Consider the following 19398-nt stretch of genomic DNA (forward strand, 5'->3'; position numbering starts at 1 on the left):
TTCTGGGTGTACTGCATCAGACGAAAATAGCGATGCATTTCTTTGAATTTAACAATAAGCATTACAAAAGAACCTGCCACAGACGATTGAACTCAGTATTTAATGCCCTTACAACTATTTTAACTATTCATCAGCTTTGTTGACTGAGCTAAAATGCAATTGTCAAAATATTAGAATAATAAGATGTTTGTGATGTGACACTTCACCTACTGTAAAGCAATGATTCTTATACATTCACTAATCACCACTGTGGGAAATCAGACTAGAAAAGGTGATGGACATGCAGCAAAACATGATAAAGAAAGGAGATAAATGCATGTTCATTTGTCAATTCTATCAATTCTACAGTCAAGTCAATTCTACGGTCAACTGCAGTCAAATCTGTGCTAGGAAAAATCCTCTTAAATTTTCTTTAATAGACTGCCAACATTTTGATATCACTTTTCATGAAGTGGAGATATGTATGTGCACAAGATCCCACTCAGCTAATTTAGTTAGATCAGCTCAAAAACAAGGGGGCACGGTGGCTTAGTGGTTAGCACGTTCGGCTCACACCTCTAGGGTTGGGGGTTCGATTTCCGCCTCCGCCTTGTGTGTGTGGAGTTTGCATGTTCTCCCCGTGCATCGGGGGTTTCCTCCAGGTACTCCGGTTTCCTCCCCTGGTCCAAAGACATGCATGGTAGGTTGATTGGCATCTCTGGAAAATTGTCCGTAGTGTGTGTGAATGAATGAGAGTGTGTGCCCTGTGATGGGTTGTCACTCCGTCCAGGGTGTATCCTGCCTTGATGTCCGATGACACCTGAGATAGGCACAGGTTCCCCGTGACCCGAGGTAGTTCGGATAAGCGGTAGAAGATGAGTGAGTGAGCGAGCTCAAAAACACCATGAGCTTGACTCATTTTCAAATGCTACTGAGTCCAGAGTTAAACATGGTCTTAAAACCTCCCTAAAGCTGCTGTAGACATTGCATCCTCCATTCATCATTAAGCTTGAAAACCTGACTAATCCACTACATTTTTAATTGGTAATTAAAAATTAGTAGTTGTGCATGATCTTTATTAGATATTTCCCATAGTAGCAAAACACCTTAGGTGTTTAATAATACAGCTGTAAACTAACATGCTCACAGATCATTTAATTTGTATTTAGAGATATACACAAATGTAAATTTCCTGCCTAAACAATTAAAGCGTGTATAAATACAACACCCTATTACACTAGCACTGATTTCTTCTATAGGGTGTCATTACTTTTTTATTCAAAAAGAATGGCTAGTTTTATTTTTTAACTATGAATTTGTCAATCGGTTGCTTTCTTTCATGAAATGAATGAGTCATTACACACAAAACATGCAACTGAAATAATTAAGCTATGAAAACTAGATATTGTAATTTGTATAGAAAAGTGCAGTATTTCATTACCATGCTGATCAGTTGCAATTTGCATTGGTGAGTCATCTTATACACATGGAGCACTTTATTAGGAACACTTAGGTACAACTGCTCATTCATGAAATTATTTAATCAGCCAATCACACATGGGCAGAGTGCAATGCATAAAATCATACAGATATGGGCCAGCAGGTTCGGGTAATGTTCATAACAACCCTCCGAATCTGGAACAGATGTAATTTCAGTGATTTTGAGGGTGATTGTTGGTGTCTGCAGGCTGGTTTAAGTATTTCTATTATGTTTTATTACTAACTGCTGAACTCCTGGGATTCACAAACCAGTCTCCAGAGTTTACTCAAAAAGTTGCAATAAAGAGAAAAAAAAAACAATCAGTGAGTAGCAGTTCTATGAACAGAAACTCCTTGTTGATGAGAGAGGTCAATGGAAAATGTCCAGTTTGAGTCAAGCCCAGAGAAAGGCAACAGTAACTCAGATAACCACTCTGAACAATTGCAGTGAGCAGAATTGCAACTCAGAATACACAAAATGACAAACATTAAGGCGAATAGGCTACAACAGAAAACCACATCGTGTTCCATTTCTGTTAGTGAAAAACAGGAAGCCTGCTTTGCAATGGGTACAGGCTCAAAAATACTGGTTGAAGACTGGAAAAATATAGCCAGACTTGAGTCTGGATTTCTGCTGAATGATGGGGTCAGAAATCGAACAGCATGAATCCATGGACCAAATCTGCCTTGTAACAGCCCAAGATGGTGGAGGTAGTGTAATGGTGTAGGGAATTGATTTCCTGCTACATCGCATGAACCCCAAAGGGTATTTGAGTATTGTCACTGACCATTTGGACCCCTTCATGGGCACAATTTTCCATCATTCAACGTCAAAAAAAAAAACTGTCGCCTCAGTAACTTTTCATGAAAAAGGTTTCAGAGGTTTTTCCAGCCACTGGCTCTGAATCCAGATCACCTTTGGGATGTGGTAGAACGTGACACATTTACACAGATCTTGTCAGACACTTACAAGTCACTGGAGTGGATATGAAACAAATTTTGAAAGGTCCAAGGAGTGACGCAGAGTGCTAATTAATCACTGTGCCAATAGCTTGTTGGTTGTGTTACTATAAATGTAAATAATGACAACAATTTGGGGAGAAAAGTTTTAAGATTGCTTTAAAAGAAATTTGAGAACTCTGACAAGTAATTTAATGACTAATTCATTCAAAATTTGGATTCAAATGAAGTCTCAAAGGTTAAAGCTGACTCATGGCTGAATATTTACATTAATTCTTTGGAAATTCTGTTTACAGCAAAAGCTTAGTCTACATCCCTCATTCTGAAACAGACTTCCACATTTTACGGTTTGTTTGCCACCACAGTTCTCACATGTGCTTCATTTTCTGTACAGACAAATCAGCATGTTCCCATGGACAAAGTGGCTGCTTCATTTGTTGCTGCAAACAGGACAATACAAATTTTCTCCAGAAAATTACCTTCTTTGAGCCTTTGCAAATGGAAAGAAATTCTAAAAATTAGTCCTTCAAAGTTGGTGCTTGGTAATTTGATATCAATGAAGAGTTCAGTGTAGACAAATTGATTGACAACCATTTAGAAATGTCTTCAATTAACAAAACAAACCATGAAAGTATAAATAGACAAGTGAATAAGCTTACCAAAATGAACCAGAAAAATAACACATACAGCTCCCTTATGGTCAAATTATGCAAGTGTCTGAATTAGTTTCAAGTTAGCATGTCCAAATACACATACACACACTCCTGGATCATTTTGTACAGTAGATGTTTCTACGTAGATGAACACAGTTGGATAAAAACAGAGATTCAGTTATTGGTCAAGAATCCATGGCCTTGCTGCTGGACTCTACTGAGGGTTCAGTGCTTTGAGATGTGCTGCTGCCGCCACTCGGGGCTGAAGCTTCCTCAGTCTTGGGCCGCTTGGATTCGGGAGGCTTGCACACTGGATCGTTAGAAGGAGATGGTCTCTCTACAAAAAAAGATTATTATTATTATTCATCACTGAGTATACAAGTATCAAAAAGCTTTTAATTATCAAGTTCATCATAATTCATAATCAACAGCATGCTGTGTTGTAAAGCATATAAGTTCAAATACAAACAAACATCTGATCTGAGCCATCACAGCATACAGCAACCATTGTGGAAGAGTCTCTCTCATCACTACTGACCGTGTTTGGCTTTCTCAGTGGAGGATGGAGTGGAAACTGGAGATCTGGGGTTGGGTTTAAGCAGTATCAGAGAAATCCGCCTGTGTGAGGAAGAGTGTGAGAAAAGATTTTAGTTAATTTCAGTATAAAGCACACACCTTTCACTTGGCCTGCTTCTTCATAACTATGCACAGTCTTGTAGATGCTGAATGGAGGTCTACATTTTGTCCAAGTATGCATTTAAACTACTCATTAAGCAGTTAGTTTACAAAGACTATTACTCCAGTGTTTGACAATTTGTTTTGAGGATGGGATTAAATGGTACAGACATTCAAAATAAATAAATAAAAATTTGGGAAAACCTAGGAAATCAATTCTCAATTAACATGCACAAAGTGTCACTGCAGTGTGCTCAAAACTAAAGTTGTTAAATGTCTAATTTACATTTTTTGATAAATAAAAGAAATCCAACATGCATACAAATAACCTAAATAAGGTAAAGAGGAAGTGCCCTTAAACTATGCAGGACCTCAAAAGAGAGGCACAGTGTATAAAAGGTCTTCCCAAATGACATTTACAACTGCGCATAGCATAATCGGCAGTAATAACTACAGGCTATTACATCATAAAATCCTGTACCCGTCTAGATGTGCCAAAACAGCAGCGTCACCTTAAACCAAAAATGGTACCCACCAATTTAGCATCATGCAATATGCATTCCTAAAATATATTCTGGCTTCTAGTTTATTGAACTTTAGATTATTTATAAAAAAATCTGTTAAGAATTATATAAGGGGCTTTTTACACCTGGTCACTTCATGTGTTTTCTGTGATCCGATAGCTATCTGATGGTATAAAGATCAGGTCTAAATACCCTCCGAAACGTTTTCGAGACAGATATAAATCCGATCGTTCAAACCACTTCAGCAGGTGGTCTGGGACGCGTTTGAGGTGAAACTGAACAGGTGTAAATGAATGCGGTTGTTCGAGCCACATACATCAGCGCTATACTCCTCCCAAACGGAAGTACGTCACTCAGGTGATCTTTCACCCAGGTGTCTCGTCGGGTCTTAAAATACGCTGCTGCTGCTGCCAGCGAAAATGCAGCAAACAGTAAATGCTGTTTTTTGTAGCATCACCGTCGTAACGAGTTTTTTTCGTCTTCTTTTTGATTGCATTCTGAAAACTGCATACACCAAAGCGTGTTCCATTTCAATTACCCCAGAAATTAGGTCAAATATATTAGCATTTTGGGCGGGAGTAGAAAGATTGGATTGATATCTGATTCGCCGAGACGCATTTATGTGGCCTAATGTCAATGGAACAGTTTTAACAAACCAGAGAGCTATCGGATCAGAGAAAACACATGAAGTGACCAGGTGTAAAAATGGCCAGACAATCAGCACCATGTTACTAACTGAAGCACGTGCACAAAGCTAAAAATGCAATCTTCAGTAGCTTACATTATATGGCCAAAAGTATTTAAACATCTGACAACCACAAGCATATCTGTGCCTTCCCTTTTGCTGCTAACTTGCTGCTAAATTTCTGCAAGCACACAACTGTACAGAATGTCTCTATATTCAAGCATTAAGTTTTTTGTTTTTTTTTACTGGAACAAGCAAATGTTCCTGTGCCCAAAGTGAGGTCAAAGAAGATATGATTTGCCAGATTTGGCATGAAAAACAACTCAACAACCCTGACCTCAACCTAGTAGAACAAACTTCAAAATCAAGTTTCAAAACTGAAGCCAAAGACTTCTACTATCACACACTTTTAACTCATGGATTGTGTACTTGCTGCATAAAATTTATTATAATGATTTAAGCCATCATTAATATAAACTACATTTCACCCATTGAATTCATCTCGGATCAATAACTTTATAGAATCTCAAAAGCAAAAGGTTTACCGGTGATTAAAAAAAAAAAATAGCTGTCCTGAGTTAATCACAGTAAGTTTCAGTTTTTGTCTAATCATTTCATTAACTTAATGAAATGATTAGACAAAAACTGAAACTTACTGTGATTAACTCAGGACAGCAAACCAACTATTAACCAATTCTGCGTATGGAATTTTTTATAGCAATACACTGTAGAGAAAAAAAAAATTGTAAGAAGATCTCAGAGTGGCTTTCTTACCTAGGGGTGGGTCCTTTAGGTGTTGTGGAGTTTCTGGCATTGATGGGAGCAAGTGGGGTACCTGAGGTAGTTTGGGTAGTTTTGGGAGTAAGCTGTCCCTGGCTAGCCAGAGGAGTAGAAGGGGCAGATTTGGGCATGCTGGGACTGCTAGTGGGAGTTTCTCTGGGTGTGACAGGAGATTTTGGGGTGCTGGGTTTGCTCCATCCCTCCAGTGTGTTGAGGGTAATGCGCCTGGGCTGTGATTTGGCCTTCAAGCCCTGTGGTGTTCTCTTCTCTTCAGATGTAGCTGATGAAGTTTCTTTCTCCTGTGTGATGGGTGAAGGGTTGGTGCGGGGCACTGGTGACGCATTTCGTCCACTACCTGATGTTCTCTTGCCTTTTTTCTCACTGGCAGGGATCGGGGTGATGTCCAGCTGTGGCCGCTCCTTCAGAGGGGTGCCAAGCTCCAGCTCATCAAAGGACACAAAAGAGCAATAGCCGTCCGTGGAGGACACGGCCAGGAATGAGCCATCACAAGACCTGATGTAAATAAGATTAGCAAATTGAATGTTTTAGTCACACTGAAATAACTTCATAACATCAGATTTCAGATATAAACATAAAACGTCTCAACACCCGAATTGAAAAAAATTGTGAAGGAGGTCTAAATACTTTCTGAATGTACAGTGTACATCCCTCACATTTCAGCAACCATTTTTGTAATATGTTTTCAAGGGACAAAACTATAGAAATGAAAAGTGAATATAGGAGTAGTCAATGTGTAGCTTGTATAGCAGTATTCATTTACTGTCCTCTAACAATAACTCAAAATACAGCCATTTTTGTCTAAATAACTGGCAACAAATGTGAGTACACCCTAAGAGAACATGTCAAAACACTACTGCGGTCTACCACTGGATTAATTCTCCTGGGCAAGGAATTCACCAGAATTGCACAGGTTGTTGCTGGGATCCTCTTCTCCTCCCCATAATGACATCAAGGAGCTGCTGGCTGTTAAGACACATGTAGCTTCTCCACCTTCCACTTTTTGGGGATGCCCCACAGGTGCTCAATAAGGATCAGGTCTGGAGACATACTTGGCCACTCCATCACCTTCAGCTTCCTTAGCAAGGCAGGGTGTGTTTGGGGTTGTTATTTTGGAAAACTGCCATTCAATCCAGTTTTAGAAAGGAGGGCATCATTTTCTGCTTCAGAATCTCACAGTACATGTTGGAATCCATGTTTCCCTCAAAGAAGCCCCAGACCATGCTAACACCACCATGCTTGACTGTTGCCAATTTTGTTGGTACTCCTCACCAGGGTGTCCCCACACATGCTGGACACCATCTGAGCCAAACACGTTTATTTTAGTTTCATCAGACCACAAGACATGGTTCCAGTAATTCATGCTCTTGGACAGGTTGTCTTCAGCAAACTGTTTGAGGGCTTTCTTGTGAGCCAAATTAAGATGAGGCTTCCTTCTAGGACAATGGCCATGCAAGACTTTCTGCAGTGTGTGGCACACTGTCTGAGCACTGACAAGGTGACCTTCCACTTCTGCAACCTCTAAAGCGATGATGTCAGAACTCATGCTTCTGTTTTTTTAAGTCAGCTTCTGCACCTGGACACCAGCACGAGAAATCATCTTCCTAGATCGACCATTGTGAGGCCTGTTTCTAGAGAAACCCATCTTTGAAAACCTCTGTACGACCCTGGCCACTGTACTGTAACTTAATTTCAGGCTGTTACCGATCATCTTATAGTCTAGGCCATCTTTGTGGAAAACAACCATTCTAATTCTCAAATCCTCAGAGTTCTTTGCCATGAAGCGCCATGTTCAACATACAGTGGTCAGTATGGGACACAAAGCACCAAATTTTAACTGCTCTAATACAAGATACACAAATATGTATGGTTCTGCCAAGCAGACAAAAACAGGAACATGAATAGGACATGTGACTTCATGTGGTTAAAGGATGTAAAGCTGTTATCACTTCAGGATTACCCACTTTTGTTGCCAGCTATTTTGACAATAAAAATATGTATGTTAAGTTTTTTTTAGAGGACAGTAAATCTCTACCACTATACAAGCAGCACATTGACTACTCTAAAATATGTCCAAAGTTAATTTCTATATACTAAAATTGTTGATGAAATGTGAGGGGTGTAGATACTAATATACAGTAGAATATACTAGTGGAATAAGAGAGACCAGAATAGAACCGTTGATTGTGTGACACCATTGCGCTACAGCTAAAATCAATGCTAAACCACACGGTCAGTCACATACCAAAATTCATCACGTTTGCTCTGATTATGTTAAAAAGCTGATGGCATGATGTAATGCCAAGTGACATCGTTACATCCCCAATCACACAGCCAGAGAAATCACAGTCAGCTAAAGATATCAGATAAAAATACTTTAAGTATTCGGTCATATTAAATTACACTAATATGATGTAGCTTTTTCATTTTAAAGCATGTAGTATGTACATATGCATTTTAGAGAGCATTGAAAGAGCATCTTAAATGAAATTAGAAAAAACAGAATAAATAAAACACAAGAAAACACACTGCGGACTGATAACTATAATAATGCATTACTGAGAGCTCATTATAAACAATGTGCTTGGATCTCACCAGCTGAGGTCACTCAGGGTGTGGTAGTGGATATTGGACAGATAAGCAAATGGCAATGTCTGCTGGGTGTCGTAAAAAAAGATGGAGTCTTCAGACGCCACAGCAAACACCAAGCGATAAGGCAGCTGGAACGTGTTGGGCAATGGCTGCACCGATCCATCTGATAGAAAAGCAGAAGAAAAGAGCAGAGATTTTAATAAATACATTTTAAAAATTGTAGCACATAAAACTTCCTCAAACGTAGGAACAATGAATAAACTAATTGATGTTGGGGAGCTGACTCACCTTCAAGCTTCTTGGTTCTGAGCTCAAAGTACACTGGGCAACATCGTACAGCAAGAGTGGCTTTAGCAGGACAGGGCAAATGAGCTATGGGTCTGATACAAAAACACACAGACACTATAAACACCCATGGTTTACTATAGCATAAAAAAAAACAGCAGTACGGCAGCAACATGGCTAAATGATACACATCAAACCTGTCTACAACATACCAGCTAATATGGAACAATAAACTACTACAATAAAAGTGGACATAAATAACACCAAAACACTACCTCTTGAAGCTCTTCCTGGAGAAGACATAGGTGGTGTTTGTCACATTCTCTCCTGTCTCCACACAACCGGCTGAAAATACACATAAAAAAGCATCGTAACAACCCCATTTTTTCAAACCCTTCTCATTAGTGGTGCAATACAACAATCATACCAGGTGCCAGGAGGAAGGAGCCGTCTGGTGTAAAGGTGAGGCGTCTGAAGAAGGAGCGCATACTGTCATCGTGAAACATCCGGAAGTTCTTCACCTGTGGGATGTGAGATTGTCAAAGCATGCAGCCATGTATGTTCTTGAACCTAAACATCTTCGATTTCATCATGTGATAAGCTGTAACTAATGAGGCAGCTTAGAAAATAGGACATGGGACCGTTTCATATGTACACGCACTCTCTTTTGGTATAATTGATAGATAGCTGTTATAACAGGTAACATAGTAATACACATTCGGCCTCTTTTTATTTACAATATTACTACTGATAGGGGCTTTTAACATGTATATGTTTAGGTTTGCTGATTAGAATTCAAATGAATATTTATGCCAATTCTGTACATGCTGTTGTTTTTAATTAAAATGAACTGTAATTAGAATTAAGCATCATTATTGATTTATCTGTAGTGTTTTTAGATCAGTGCATGCAGCAGTTCTCATCCAAAATGCAGTTTAATTATAAACAGAATGAAGATTTACTGTTTTTTTTTTTTTTTAAATTAATAAATAAAATACCTTTTCAACCAAAAAAATAATACTCAAATAGTTGTCTGTATACAAAATCACCCTGGCTCTGTGGAAAACGCTGAAAATGAAATAAAAATATGGAATTTTAACTACAGACAGGATCCAGCAAGCTCATAAACACAGACGACCTAGATGAAATTACTAACAGCATAGGCGCTATATTCACTAGCACACTAGACACTGTTGCCCCAATCAGATTACAGAAGGTTAGAGATAAAACGCTTGCACCATGGTATAATAGTCATACTCACACCCTCAAGAGAGAGACCCGTAACCTCGAGCGAAAGTGGAGAAAAACTAAATTAGAGGTTTTTAGAATTGCATATAAGGAAAGTATGTCCAGCTATAGACAGGCTCTAAAAGCAGCCAGGGCTGAGCACCTGAGCAAACTCATAGAAAATAACCAGAACAATCCCAGGTTTTTATTTAGCACAGTAGCTAGACTAACAAAAAACCAAAAATCTGAACACACAATTCCATCACAGTTCAGTAGTGACGATTTTATGAGATTCTTCACTGATAAAATCGAAAGTATCAGGAATAAAATAGGTGACGCTCAACACATAAGAGCAACTAGCATCCCGGTCTCACCTAAGGTTCTAAACACACAACTACATTGCTTTACAAGTACAGGTCAGGAAGAGTTAGTTAAACTTATTACTACAGCTAAATCAACAACTTGTTCACTAGACCCCATTCCAACTAAACTACTGAAAGAAGTGTTACATAAAGCCGGTGAGCCTCTTCTTAATATTATTAACTCCTCGTTATCTTTAGGTCACGTCCCTAAATCCTTCAAGTTGGCAGTTATTAGGCCACTCATTAAGAAACCTAATTTAGATCCTAATGGACTTTCAAATTACAGACCGATTTCACACCTTCCGTTTATGTCTAAAATACTAGAAAAGGTTGTGTCTGTTCAACTGAGCTCCTTCTTACAGGAGAACAATATCCTCGAAGAGTTTCAGTCAGGTTTCAGGCCCCATCATAGCACAGAAACTGCACTTGTTAAAGTTACAAACGACTTGTTCTTAGCTTCGGACAAAGACTGTATGTCACTATTAGTTCTACTTGACCTTAGTGCTGCATTCGACACTATAGATCACAACATTCTCCTAGATCGCTTACAAAATTACACAGGTATTCATGGACAGGCTTTAAGTTGGTTTAGATCCTACCTGTCTGATCGATACCATTTTGTAGAATTAAATGGTGAATCCTCCAGCTTATTACCAGTTAATTATGGGGTCCCTCAAGGATCAGTTCTAGGACCTCTGCTCTTCTCGATATACATGCTTCCATTAGGGAACATTATTAGAAGACATGGGATTAGCTTCCATTGCTATGCCGACGACACACAGTTATACATCTCCTCAAAACCAGATGAAATAACTAAATTGTCGAAATTAACTCAATGCCTTAGAGAGATAAAAGACTGGATGAGCTGTAACTTTCTGTTGTTAAACTCTGATAAGACAGAAACACTACTTATAGGCCCAAAAACTAGTACACAGAAACTCTCACAACTTAATTTCCAATTAGAGGGATGTACTGTTACTAGTAGCTCGACAGTGAAAGACCTGGGTGTTATATTAGACAGTAACTTGTCTTTTGAAAATCACGTCGCCCAAACCACAAAAACAGCCTTCTTCCACCTCAGAAATATTGCCAAGCTGAGAAACATCCTGTCTGTATCTGATGCTGAGAAGCTAGTTCACGCTTTCATGACCTCTAGACTGGACTATTGTAATGCATTACTAGGTGGTTGTCCTGCATCTTTAATAAATAGGCTACAGTTAGTCCAAAATGCAGCTGCCAGAGTTCTCACTAGGACAAGAAAGTATGACCATATAACCCCAATTTTATCATCTCTACACTGGCTACCTGTTAAGTTTAGAATTGATTACAAACTGCTGCTACTTACGTACAAGGCTCTTAATGGTTTAGCTCCCATGTATCTAACTAGTCTTCTAACACGTTACAATCCTTCACGCTCTCTCAGATCACAAAACTCAGGACTCCTGGTAGTCCCCAGAATATCTAAGTCTACTAAAGGCAGAAGAGCGTTCTCTTATTTAGCTCCCAAACTTTGGAATAGTCTTCCTGATAGTGTTCGGGGCTCAGACACACTTTCACAGTTTAAATGTAGATTGAAAACTCATCTCTTTAGTCAGGCGTACACATAATACATCCCATAAATATTGTGCACTATCACACTAGACTTGCACATTCTTATGAACAGCAGATATGTTAATCCCTATGCACTGCTCTTCTCTTCTCTTTTTCTACCCATGCTGAGACACCCATGCTAAGATCGTCTTCCGTGCGTTGAAATTTCTGGACCTCCACTGAGACAAGGCTGACTCTGTGAGAACCCTGAGACATCTACAGATCTACCGGCTCCAGTTGGACTCTGTGATACTTGTATATTTGTAACCACACCATCTAGTGTCACCCATATGAGGATGGGTTCCCCTTGAGTCTGGTTCCTCTCAAGGTTTCTTCCTTTACCAATCTAAGGGAGTTTTTCCTTGCCACTGTTGCCTGAGCCCTCAGACTTGCTCATTGGGGACAAATACACATACACACATACATACATACATACACACTGTGAACTGTATATATATCTTGAATTTTTATTATATTAATTCTTTATACTTCTCCTTATGTTTATCTTTTGTTTTATGTTTATGTTCTGTAAAGCTGCTTTGTGACAATGTCCATTGTAAAAAGCGCTATACAAATAAACTTGAATTGAATTGAATTGAATAAACTCTTAGAAACAGATACATCCAGAGAACCAGATTTACTCAGGAAGTACTAATGGTTGCTTTAAAAAAAAGCTAGGATGAGGGACAGAATAATCTGTTCAGGATAATCCACCACACTGACCTCTCCCTCTCCAGCGGTGCCTGATGCCATTTTACTCACACTGTAGGCTTTTTTCTTTGTGTGTGTGCTGTACACACGCATAACCCTGAAAAACAAGCACATTTATTACAAAAAATAGCCACAAAGAGAAAGAAAAAATAGCCCTGAACCAAAATTAGGTGATACATTTGTGGCAGTGCTTTTAATACACACATACATACATTACCTGTCACAGCTAAGTGTGCTAATATATTGACCTAGCGGGTCCCAGGATACACCCTGCACATAGCTCTTATGGTCATTAAAGATGCATATCTTCTGACCTGCATGAAGCAAACAACACACGAGTGAGCAAAACAGCACTGCATAATTCAAATAATTTCAATTCAAATGCTAAACATAAGCTTGCAATCATATAGTGTATATCATCACCTTTCTGAATATCCCACATGATGGCAGTGTTGTCTACAGAACCAGAAACAAGGAAATTCCCATCGTTTGTCCATGACAAGTCATACACATCCTCAATGTGCCCCCTGAAACACACACAATTAATTCGAACTAATAAGAACCACTTAAATAAATGAATAATTAAGACATGTAAATAAACTGAAAGGGACAAACAGAGACAGATGACCTGAGAGTCTTGACTACATTCCAGCTTTCCTTGTTCAGCTGAGCATCCTCCTCCTCCTGGAAAGTTGAGGTTTGCTCGACCTCTTTACTATCATTAATCTTCCACAATAAGATGGCTGCATCTGAATACATACACAAAGCGATATGAAACTCACACCGTTTGATGAAACAACATGTTCACGCACCATTTGTTGATTGTGGATGATTGCGATATATCGAATGCAACACACGTTACTTTTAATTCAGCTTTATCTAGCTAATTATTCTTATCCTTCTATTTAAATCATTGGTCAGTGGAGTTTCAGAAACATTAGACACTCTAAGATACATTTAGTAACAATAATAGGGATAAAAAAAAAATTTGTGAAGTAACCAAAATAAAGACATTATTTGAAATGAACAGATATAAATAATAAACACACATTTTTTTAAGCAGGCTGGAACATTTTTTTTTTTCTGTTTGTGGCTGCGAACAAACGGATACGAAGCTTGTGGACCAAAGACAACAATCATCATCATGAACAACTGTGTGTCACTGTATGTTGCGTTTACAGTGTTCATTATATTATCAGTAAATTATACTTACTAACTGCTTACTAGTTTATGTTTGGAGCCTTACAGTTTAAGCCACACCCACTTTAGGTTGAAATCTGAATACAGATAATGATATGTGCAGCAGCAATAATAAAAAAAAATAACAACAATAAGAAGAAGAAGATGAGGAAGAAGAAGCACCTGACGACAACACCAAAAATAATTCCTCATATCTAGTTTAGTTTCAGGTATTAAGTTTATTGGTTTAACTATTTTGCTTATTAATATGCAATTGAGACCGAATCATTCATTTCCAAATAGTGATACACAAATACAGATGGCACGTTAAGCTACAAATGAGATCTAGTATTCCTTTTATACCAGGGTAATTATAACAACTGTAAGGTGGAACAAGAATTACACTGTGGGGAAAAAAAAAAAAGAGAGAGAGAAAGGTAAAAAAAAAAAAAACATGGTGTCACACTCACCATCTCCTCCAGAGGCCAGCAGCTCTCCGATGGGAGAAAAGCGTACTACATTCACTGCTTTTGTATGTCTCGCCAAATTTGATAGGAACTCCACTACAGCCTTTCCGTCTGGCCCCCTGTCAACACGCCACAACTACACCAAAGAAGAAGAAAGATGATGAAAACTCTAACTTCCAGTTTTTTATGATTTTAAAGCCACTCTGCCAATTTGCATGCATTACAGATGGACTATTAAAAAGAAATTCGATAAAAAGAATTACAACACATTACAACTTTATTTAAATTTTCACAATACACACTAAACAAAACACTTTCAGAAAATATTAATGTGCAAAATATAGCATTAATATTTGAAATATTCCATGACATACAGGGCATCTCACATCACATCACACTCAAATCAAAGAGTTGGACAAAGATTTTAAAATAAGCTTAGACGTGCAATATTTAATTTAATAAACTTTGAAAGAATCTAATGTTCCCAACCCCAGACTGGGATTACAAGATTTTGTGACATTTATCTGGACACAGAGAACTCGGGTTATAATTTTCTAATGCGTCTGGCACAGGCAAAGACAGCATGTGAAGAATGTTAGGGAAGCTCACTCACACGCACTGTTGTGTCCACTCCGGCCGTGGCCAGGCGGTGAATTTTACTTTCGCCGTTATGTTGAAAATCCAGACTGTATACTGGCTCCTTGTTGTGCCAGGCAATTTCACAAGTTACCACCTTCATCCTGATTCTAACAGAGAAGACAAAATTATGTCATTATGGGGAAACAGTGAGGTTAGGCTGTAATACTTAAAATGAATTGTTTCATTTCAGTCCCTGCAGGATCTTGCTGAATTTTTTGTAATATAATGATAAAGTTTGCAACTTTTTTGTGATTTCTTGCAGAAAACTACTCGAATTAGCAAAACTGTAAGCACACAATTCTTCATTTATACTCCTACCAGTGAAAACACATGTAATTAGTTAAATGTTTGATGCAAGTAAATCAAATAGGGTTTTTGCCAAAATTGTGGAAATATTTGGTAATTTAAAAAAAAATTGCATGTTCTTCTAAATATTGTGTAGTTTGATTGCTTTTATGTTCATTATGGCTCATGTAAAACCTTTTTTCTGTTTTTAATTTGATTAGACTATATGGGATTGCAAATGTACTGTGAAACCTCTTCTGTAGATCATCATTGACAAAAACTTCTTCACACCAGGCCTCCTCACCTGAACTCACTAAAGCCCTTGTGGTTGAATGATCACAAATCCACACAGCCCCACTCCAAAATCTGAGGAAATCCTAGATTCATACCCATATGGGATAGGTGGTTAAGTTGTCCACATACATTTAAGCATATAGTGTATTTAAAATTGTATACCAACGTTTTATTCACTAAGAGTAACATAGAATTGCTACTATTATTAGAAAATATTTATAAGACTAAATTTATAAGTATTTTGAATAGCTGACCATAAAATATCTTCCAACCCTAATTGGAAACAGAAGCAAAGAGAGAGTGAGTAAAAAATTGATTATGTCAGTGACTAGCCGGGTATCAGTTGAGAGAGCAGATTTAGTCATCACAGTTGATCATCACTGATCACTATTAGTGCCATCAACCAATCAGTGTTTGTTCCACCTGTCCACTTATTAGCCGTTCTTTTCTAAAAGTTCACTTGTGTGTCAAGTAAAAAAGAAAGTTATTACTTAAAGGTGAATTCTTTCTATATGAACCATTTTCTGTTCCGATTTACATTTTACGACATTTGGCGGACGGCCTTGTTCAGACTGACTTACAGTTATCTCATTTTTACATCTTAGCAATTGGGGGTTAAGGGTCTTGCTCAGGGGCCCCAGGGGTGGCATCTTGGTGGCCCTGGGATTCGAACCATTAACCACTGAGCTGCTACATTCACAGATTTAAATCTGATAACAACCCACAATGCGTTTACAAGATCTGGCTTATTTTTTTTACACGTTTTGATATGCAAATGATTTGATCTGCAAATTCAATGAATATGCAAATTAGCTTGTGACGTCACATCTCGACTTTGAGAGGATGTACTAGCTTTTTTTTCCCCAAGGAAAGAGCTGACAATGTTGGACATCCCTGTAGACTCGTAGAAAGAGACATTATTATAGCCTGAGTTAGTATGAGCACTCTTATTAAAGGGAATACAGTTTAAACTAGAAACACGGTCATTTTTATGCTTATTTGTTAAACAAAGTAGCTGTAACGTTAACACAGAAAACCTCAGTCTTAAGTGTATATTAGTGCATAAATAATACAAAATAAATGCCTTGAGTCTTTAAAGACAGTCTATAATTTGACTGAAAAGTGTGAAATCTCCTCGTTTTAAGAGGGTTAATACATCTCAGACTAGCAGGCCTGGGATCAGTCCTTGTGACTTATCACTGTTTAATAAACTTACTCCATAAAACACCCGGAATCATTCTTACTATAAAGGGAAAACACTCACTGTCGATATTAAACACAAATAAATGTTTACCGGACAGATTAACAGAATTTTCCAACAAGCCGGTTTGAAAAAAGTCTCCCGCTTCTTCAGATGTACTTCCACCAAAATACTGCTTTTCCCGCGCGGGTTTATACATAACATTACCACTTCCGCTTTCACTGGGATGCCAGATCGCGACAATTAAAACACGATTTCGCCTCCAGCACTTTAGGTGAAGCTGTAATGCTTGGATGAATAATCCTTATTATTCCAGTATTATTCTATTGTCATATTCATATAAGCCGAAACACATGCCACCCCCCCCCCCCCCCACACACACACACACACACATATATTTATATGTAATAATACTAAAATATCCTGGAAAATTGACCTTCACATCTATATTACGCTCTGCTTTACTCTCTTGCCATAAAATTGTGAGAACACAAATGTCCAAAAACAAAGTCTGTGCTGTAGATGGAACTAAAATGCCGCAAAAATCACCTACCAGTGTGATGCTCAGGTGTTTACAAAAGTTTGGCAGGCATCTACATGAAAACACTACTTTGTACTCTATCTGTAAAATATATTTTTCCACCAGCTGAACAGAAATTAATCCATTTTCCAAATCAGTGTAATAATTTAGAAATTCAATATTTGAGATTTGTTGCACTTTTGCTGATGCCGCTATTATTTAAAGATAAAACTGTTAAAAAATTTCACACACTGCAGGTATAATTTATTTACTTTGTTAATGAGTACAGGGTTCATGAATCTACTGTCTGTGTAGAAAGTAATTAGAAAAATAGAGTAAAAAAAATTCACCTTTGTATATTAAAAATAGTCATTTCTCATTAATAAATAAATTCATATGGAGGACAAAATTGAAACTTATATTGATCTTTTTAATCTGGATTTTTTTATAGGAGCTTATTTATTTTGAAGTTTTACCTTCAGTTTACTCTTATTTGTGTGTCTTTTGACTTGCAAACTCATTATGGCTTCATGCAAAAGCCTCATTTACACGTCTTCCTTACATTTACTGTGCATTTTATTCCATTCGCATATTCTTTGTGAAACAACGTGTTGACTTCCTTTTGTAATCTAGAAAGATTGTAAATAGAAAATTGTAAATTGAAAGAGGAGGGGGGGAGGCAGAAAGAGGAGGGGGGGGGGAGAAAGAGGAGCGGGGGGGGGGGGCAGAAAGAGGAGGGAGGGGGGGCAGCAGTTGGTGCCTTGCTCAAGGGCACCTCAGTCGTGGCCGGCCCGAGACTCGAACCCACAACTTAGGGTTAGGAGTCAAACTCTCTAACCATTAGGCCAAGACTTAAGCCAATATAGTACTGTACTGGTTCAGTATTTATGTATCACATACCAAAACCTACATGCACTCATGTTATTGCTCTTTATTTTTGATATTTGTAAATCAGATCCATAACATTTTTTAGTAAATAATTGTATTTCCACTATATATAAAAAGTCCCATTTGCTGTTATAATAAGCTCCATTCTTGTGGAAGGCTTTACACTAGATCTTAGTGTGTGGTTGTGGGTATTTGTGATCATTCATCCAAAGGGCAATAGCTGTGTGGAGTTAGGTGTGGAGTTCTGTGGTGCAAGATGCAAAGCATGTATCTTTATGAAAATCTCTTTGTGCACACAACTCCTCAGTTCCAGTGAAATGAAACTGTAATGCTGCAGCATACTAAGACATTCTTGACAAATCAGTGCTTTCAACTTTGAGGCAACAGTTTGGGGAAGAATCACCTATGTGATACTTTAGATCTCACTGTGTTTGGATGATAGTCTGTACAAAGCATATTTTTCCTTGGACAGACTATCATCCAAACACAGTGAGATCTAAAGTTGAAAAGAAGTAACATTGTTTGCACACAAAGTAAATGATTTTCACACATTAATATTTTCAGTCCTTCATAAATTTAATGACCTCTAGATTTAATTTGAACTCCATTATCACCAGCAATGGCAATTTCCCACGTAATCTGTTTAAAATGCAGACTGTAAACTTGTTGTACACTTTGACAATAAATAAATTCATATTGAGGACAAAATTAAAACATTTATATTGATCTTTTTATCAGGATATGCTGCCAGCATATTTATTTGATTGTGACAAGTTTCACCTTCAGTTTACGCTCATTTGCGTCTCTTTTGACATGCAAACTCATTATCTCTATATGCAAAAGCCTAATTTACACGTCTCCCTTACATTTACTGTGCATTTTTTCCATTCGTATATTCTTTGTGAAACATGTTGACTTCCTTTTTTATCTGGAAAGATTGTAACAAGCCATCTGAATATCTATTTGTTCTGATAATTTCCATAAGATTTCTTAGGATTTTAGTTTTTCATCTGTATTTACTTGTCTTTACTTGCTGCTACTGGTCATGTTACATTCTATCTATCTAATAAAGTAATTGTACTGACCTGCATGTCCCTTAGGGACAAATGTTCCTGGCCTGCCTAAACAAAGCTTCGACAGTCCCACTAAGGAGTGCGTCCTACAGTACGTTTTGCACAAGTAAGCTGCTAGCACGGCAGACAGTATAAATCAAGACTGGTCTTACCTTGGAGAGGGGTGTAGACTAGGTAGAATAGACTAGGTAGAAGAACCTGAAGAGGATCCTTTGAAGTTACTTAGGCTTCAAAGGATCCTCTTCAAGTTCTTCTACCTAGTCTAATTTTTAAATTTTAGATGAAGTCAGACTTAGACCTTCTTGTCTTTTCAGGGTCCTCACAATGGGAGG

General features: G+C 37.9%; 1 protein-coding gene across 2 annotated transcripts; it reads right to left on the reverse strand.

Annotated features, from left to right (window-relative positions):
• Positions 1 to 1457: 1457 nt before the first annotated feature.
• chaf1b (chromatin assembly factor 1, subunit B) lies at positions 1458 to 16811 on the reverse strand. Of its 2 annotated transcripts, none has more exons than XM_060876010.1 (14): positions 16679 to 16811; positions 14780 to 14912; positions 14170 to 14302; positions 13149 to 13269; positions 12944 to 13047; positions 12738 to 12834; positions 12533 to 12617; positions 9058 to 9151; positions 8906 to 8975; positions 8634 to 8725; positions 8349 to 8508; positions 5730 to 6248; positions 3610 to 3689; positions 1458 to 3408 (listed from the first exon to the last, which is right to left on the reverse strand). In XM_060876010.1, the coding sequence occupies exons 2-14, from the start codon at positions 14903 to 14905 to the stop codon at positions 3257 to 3259; spliced, it is 1833 nt and encodes a 610-aa protein (XP_060731993.1). In that variant the 5' UTR covers positions 14906 to 14912; positions 16679 to 16811; the 3' UTR covers positions 1458 to 3256. The 2 variants fall into 2 exon arrangements, with proteins under 2 accessions (XP_060731993.1, XP_060731994.1); XM_060876011.1 differs by lacking the exon at positions 16679 to 16811 and adding an exon at positions 15395 to 15475.
• Positions 16812 to 19398: the final 2587 nt, after the last annotated feature.

The sequence above is a fragment of the Tachysurus vachellii genome, chromosome 8, assembly GCF_030014155.1.
Source record: "Tachysurus vachellii isolate PV-2020 chromosome 8, HZAU_Pvac_v1, whole genome shotgun sequence".
Lineage (NCBI taxonomy): Eukaryota > Metazoa > Chordata > Actinopteri > Siluriformes > Bagridae > Tachysurus > Tachysurus vachellii.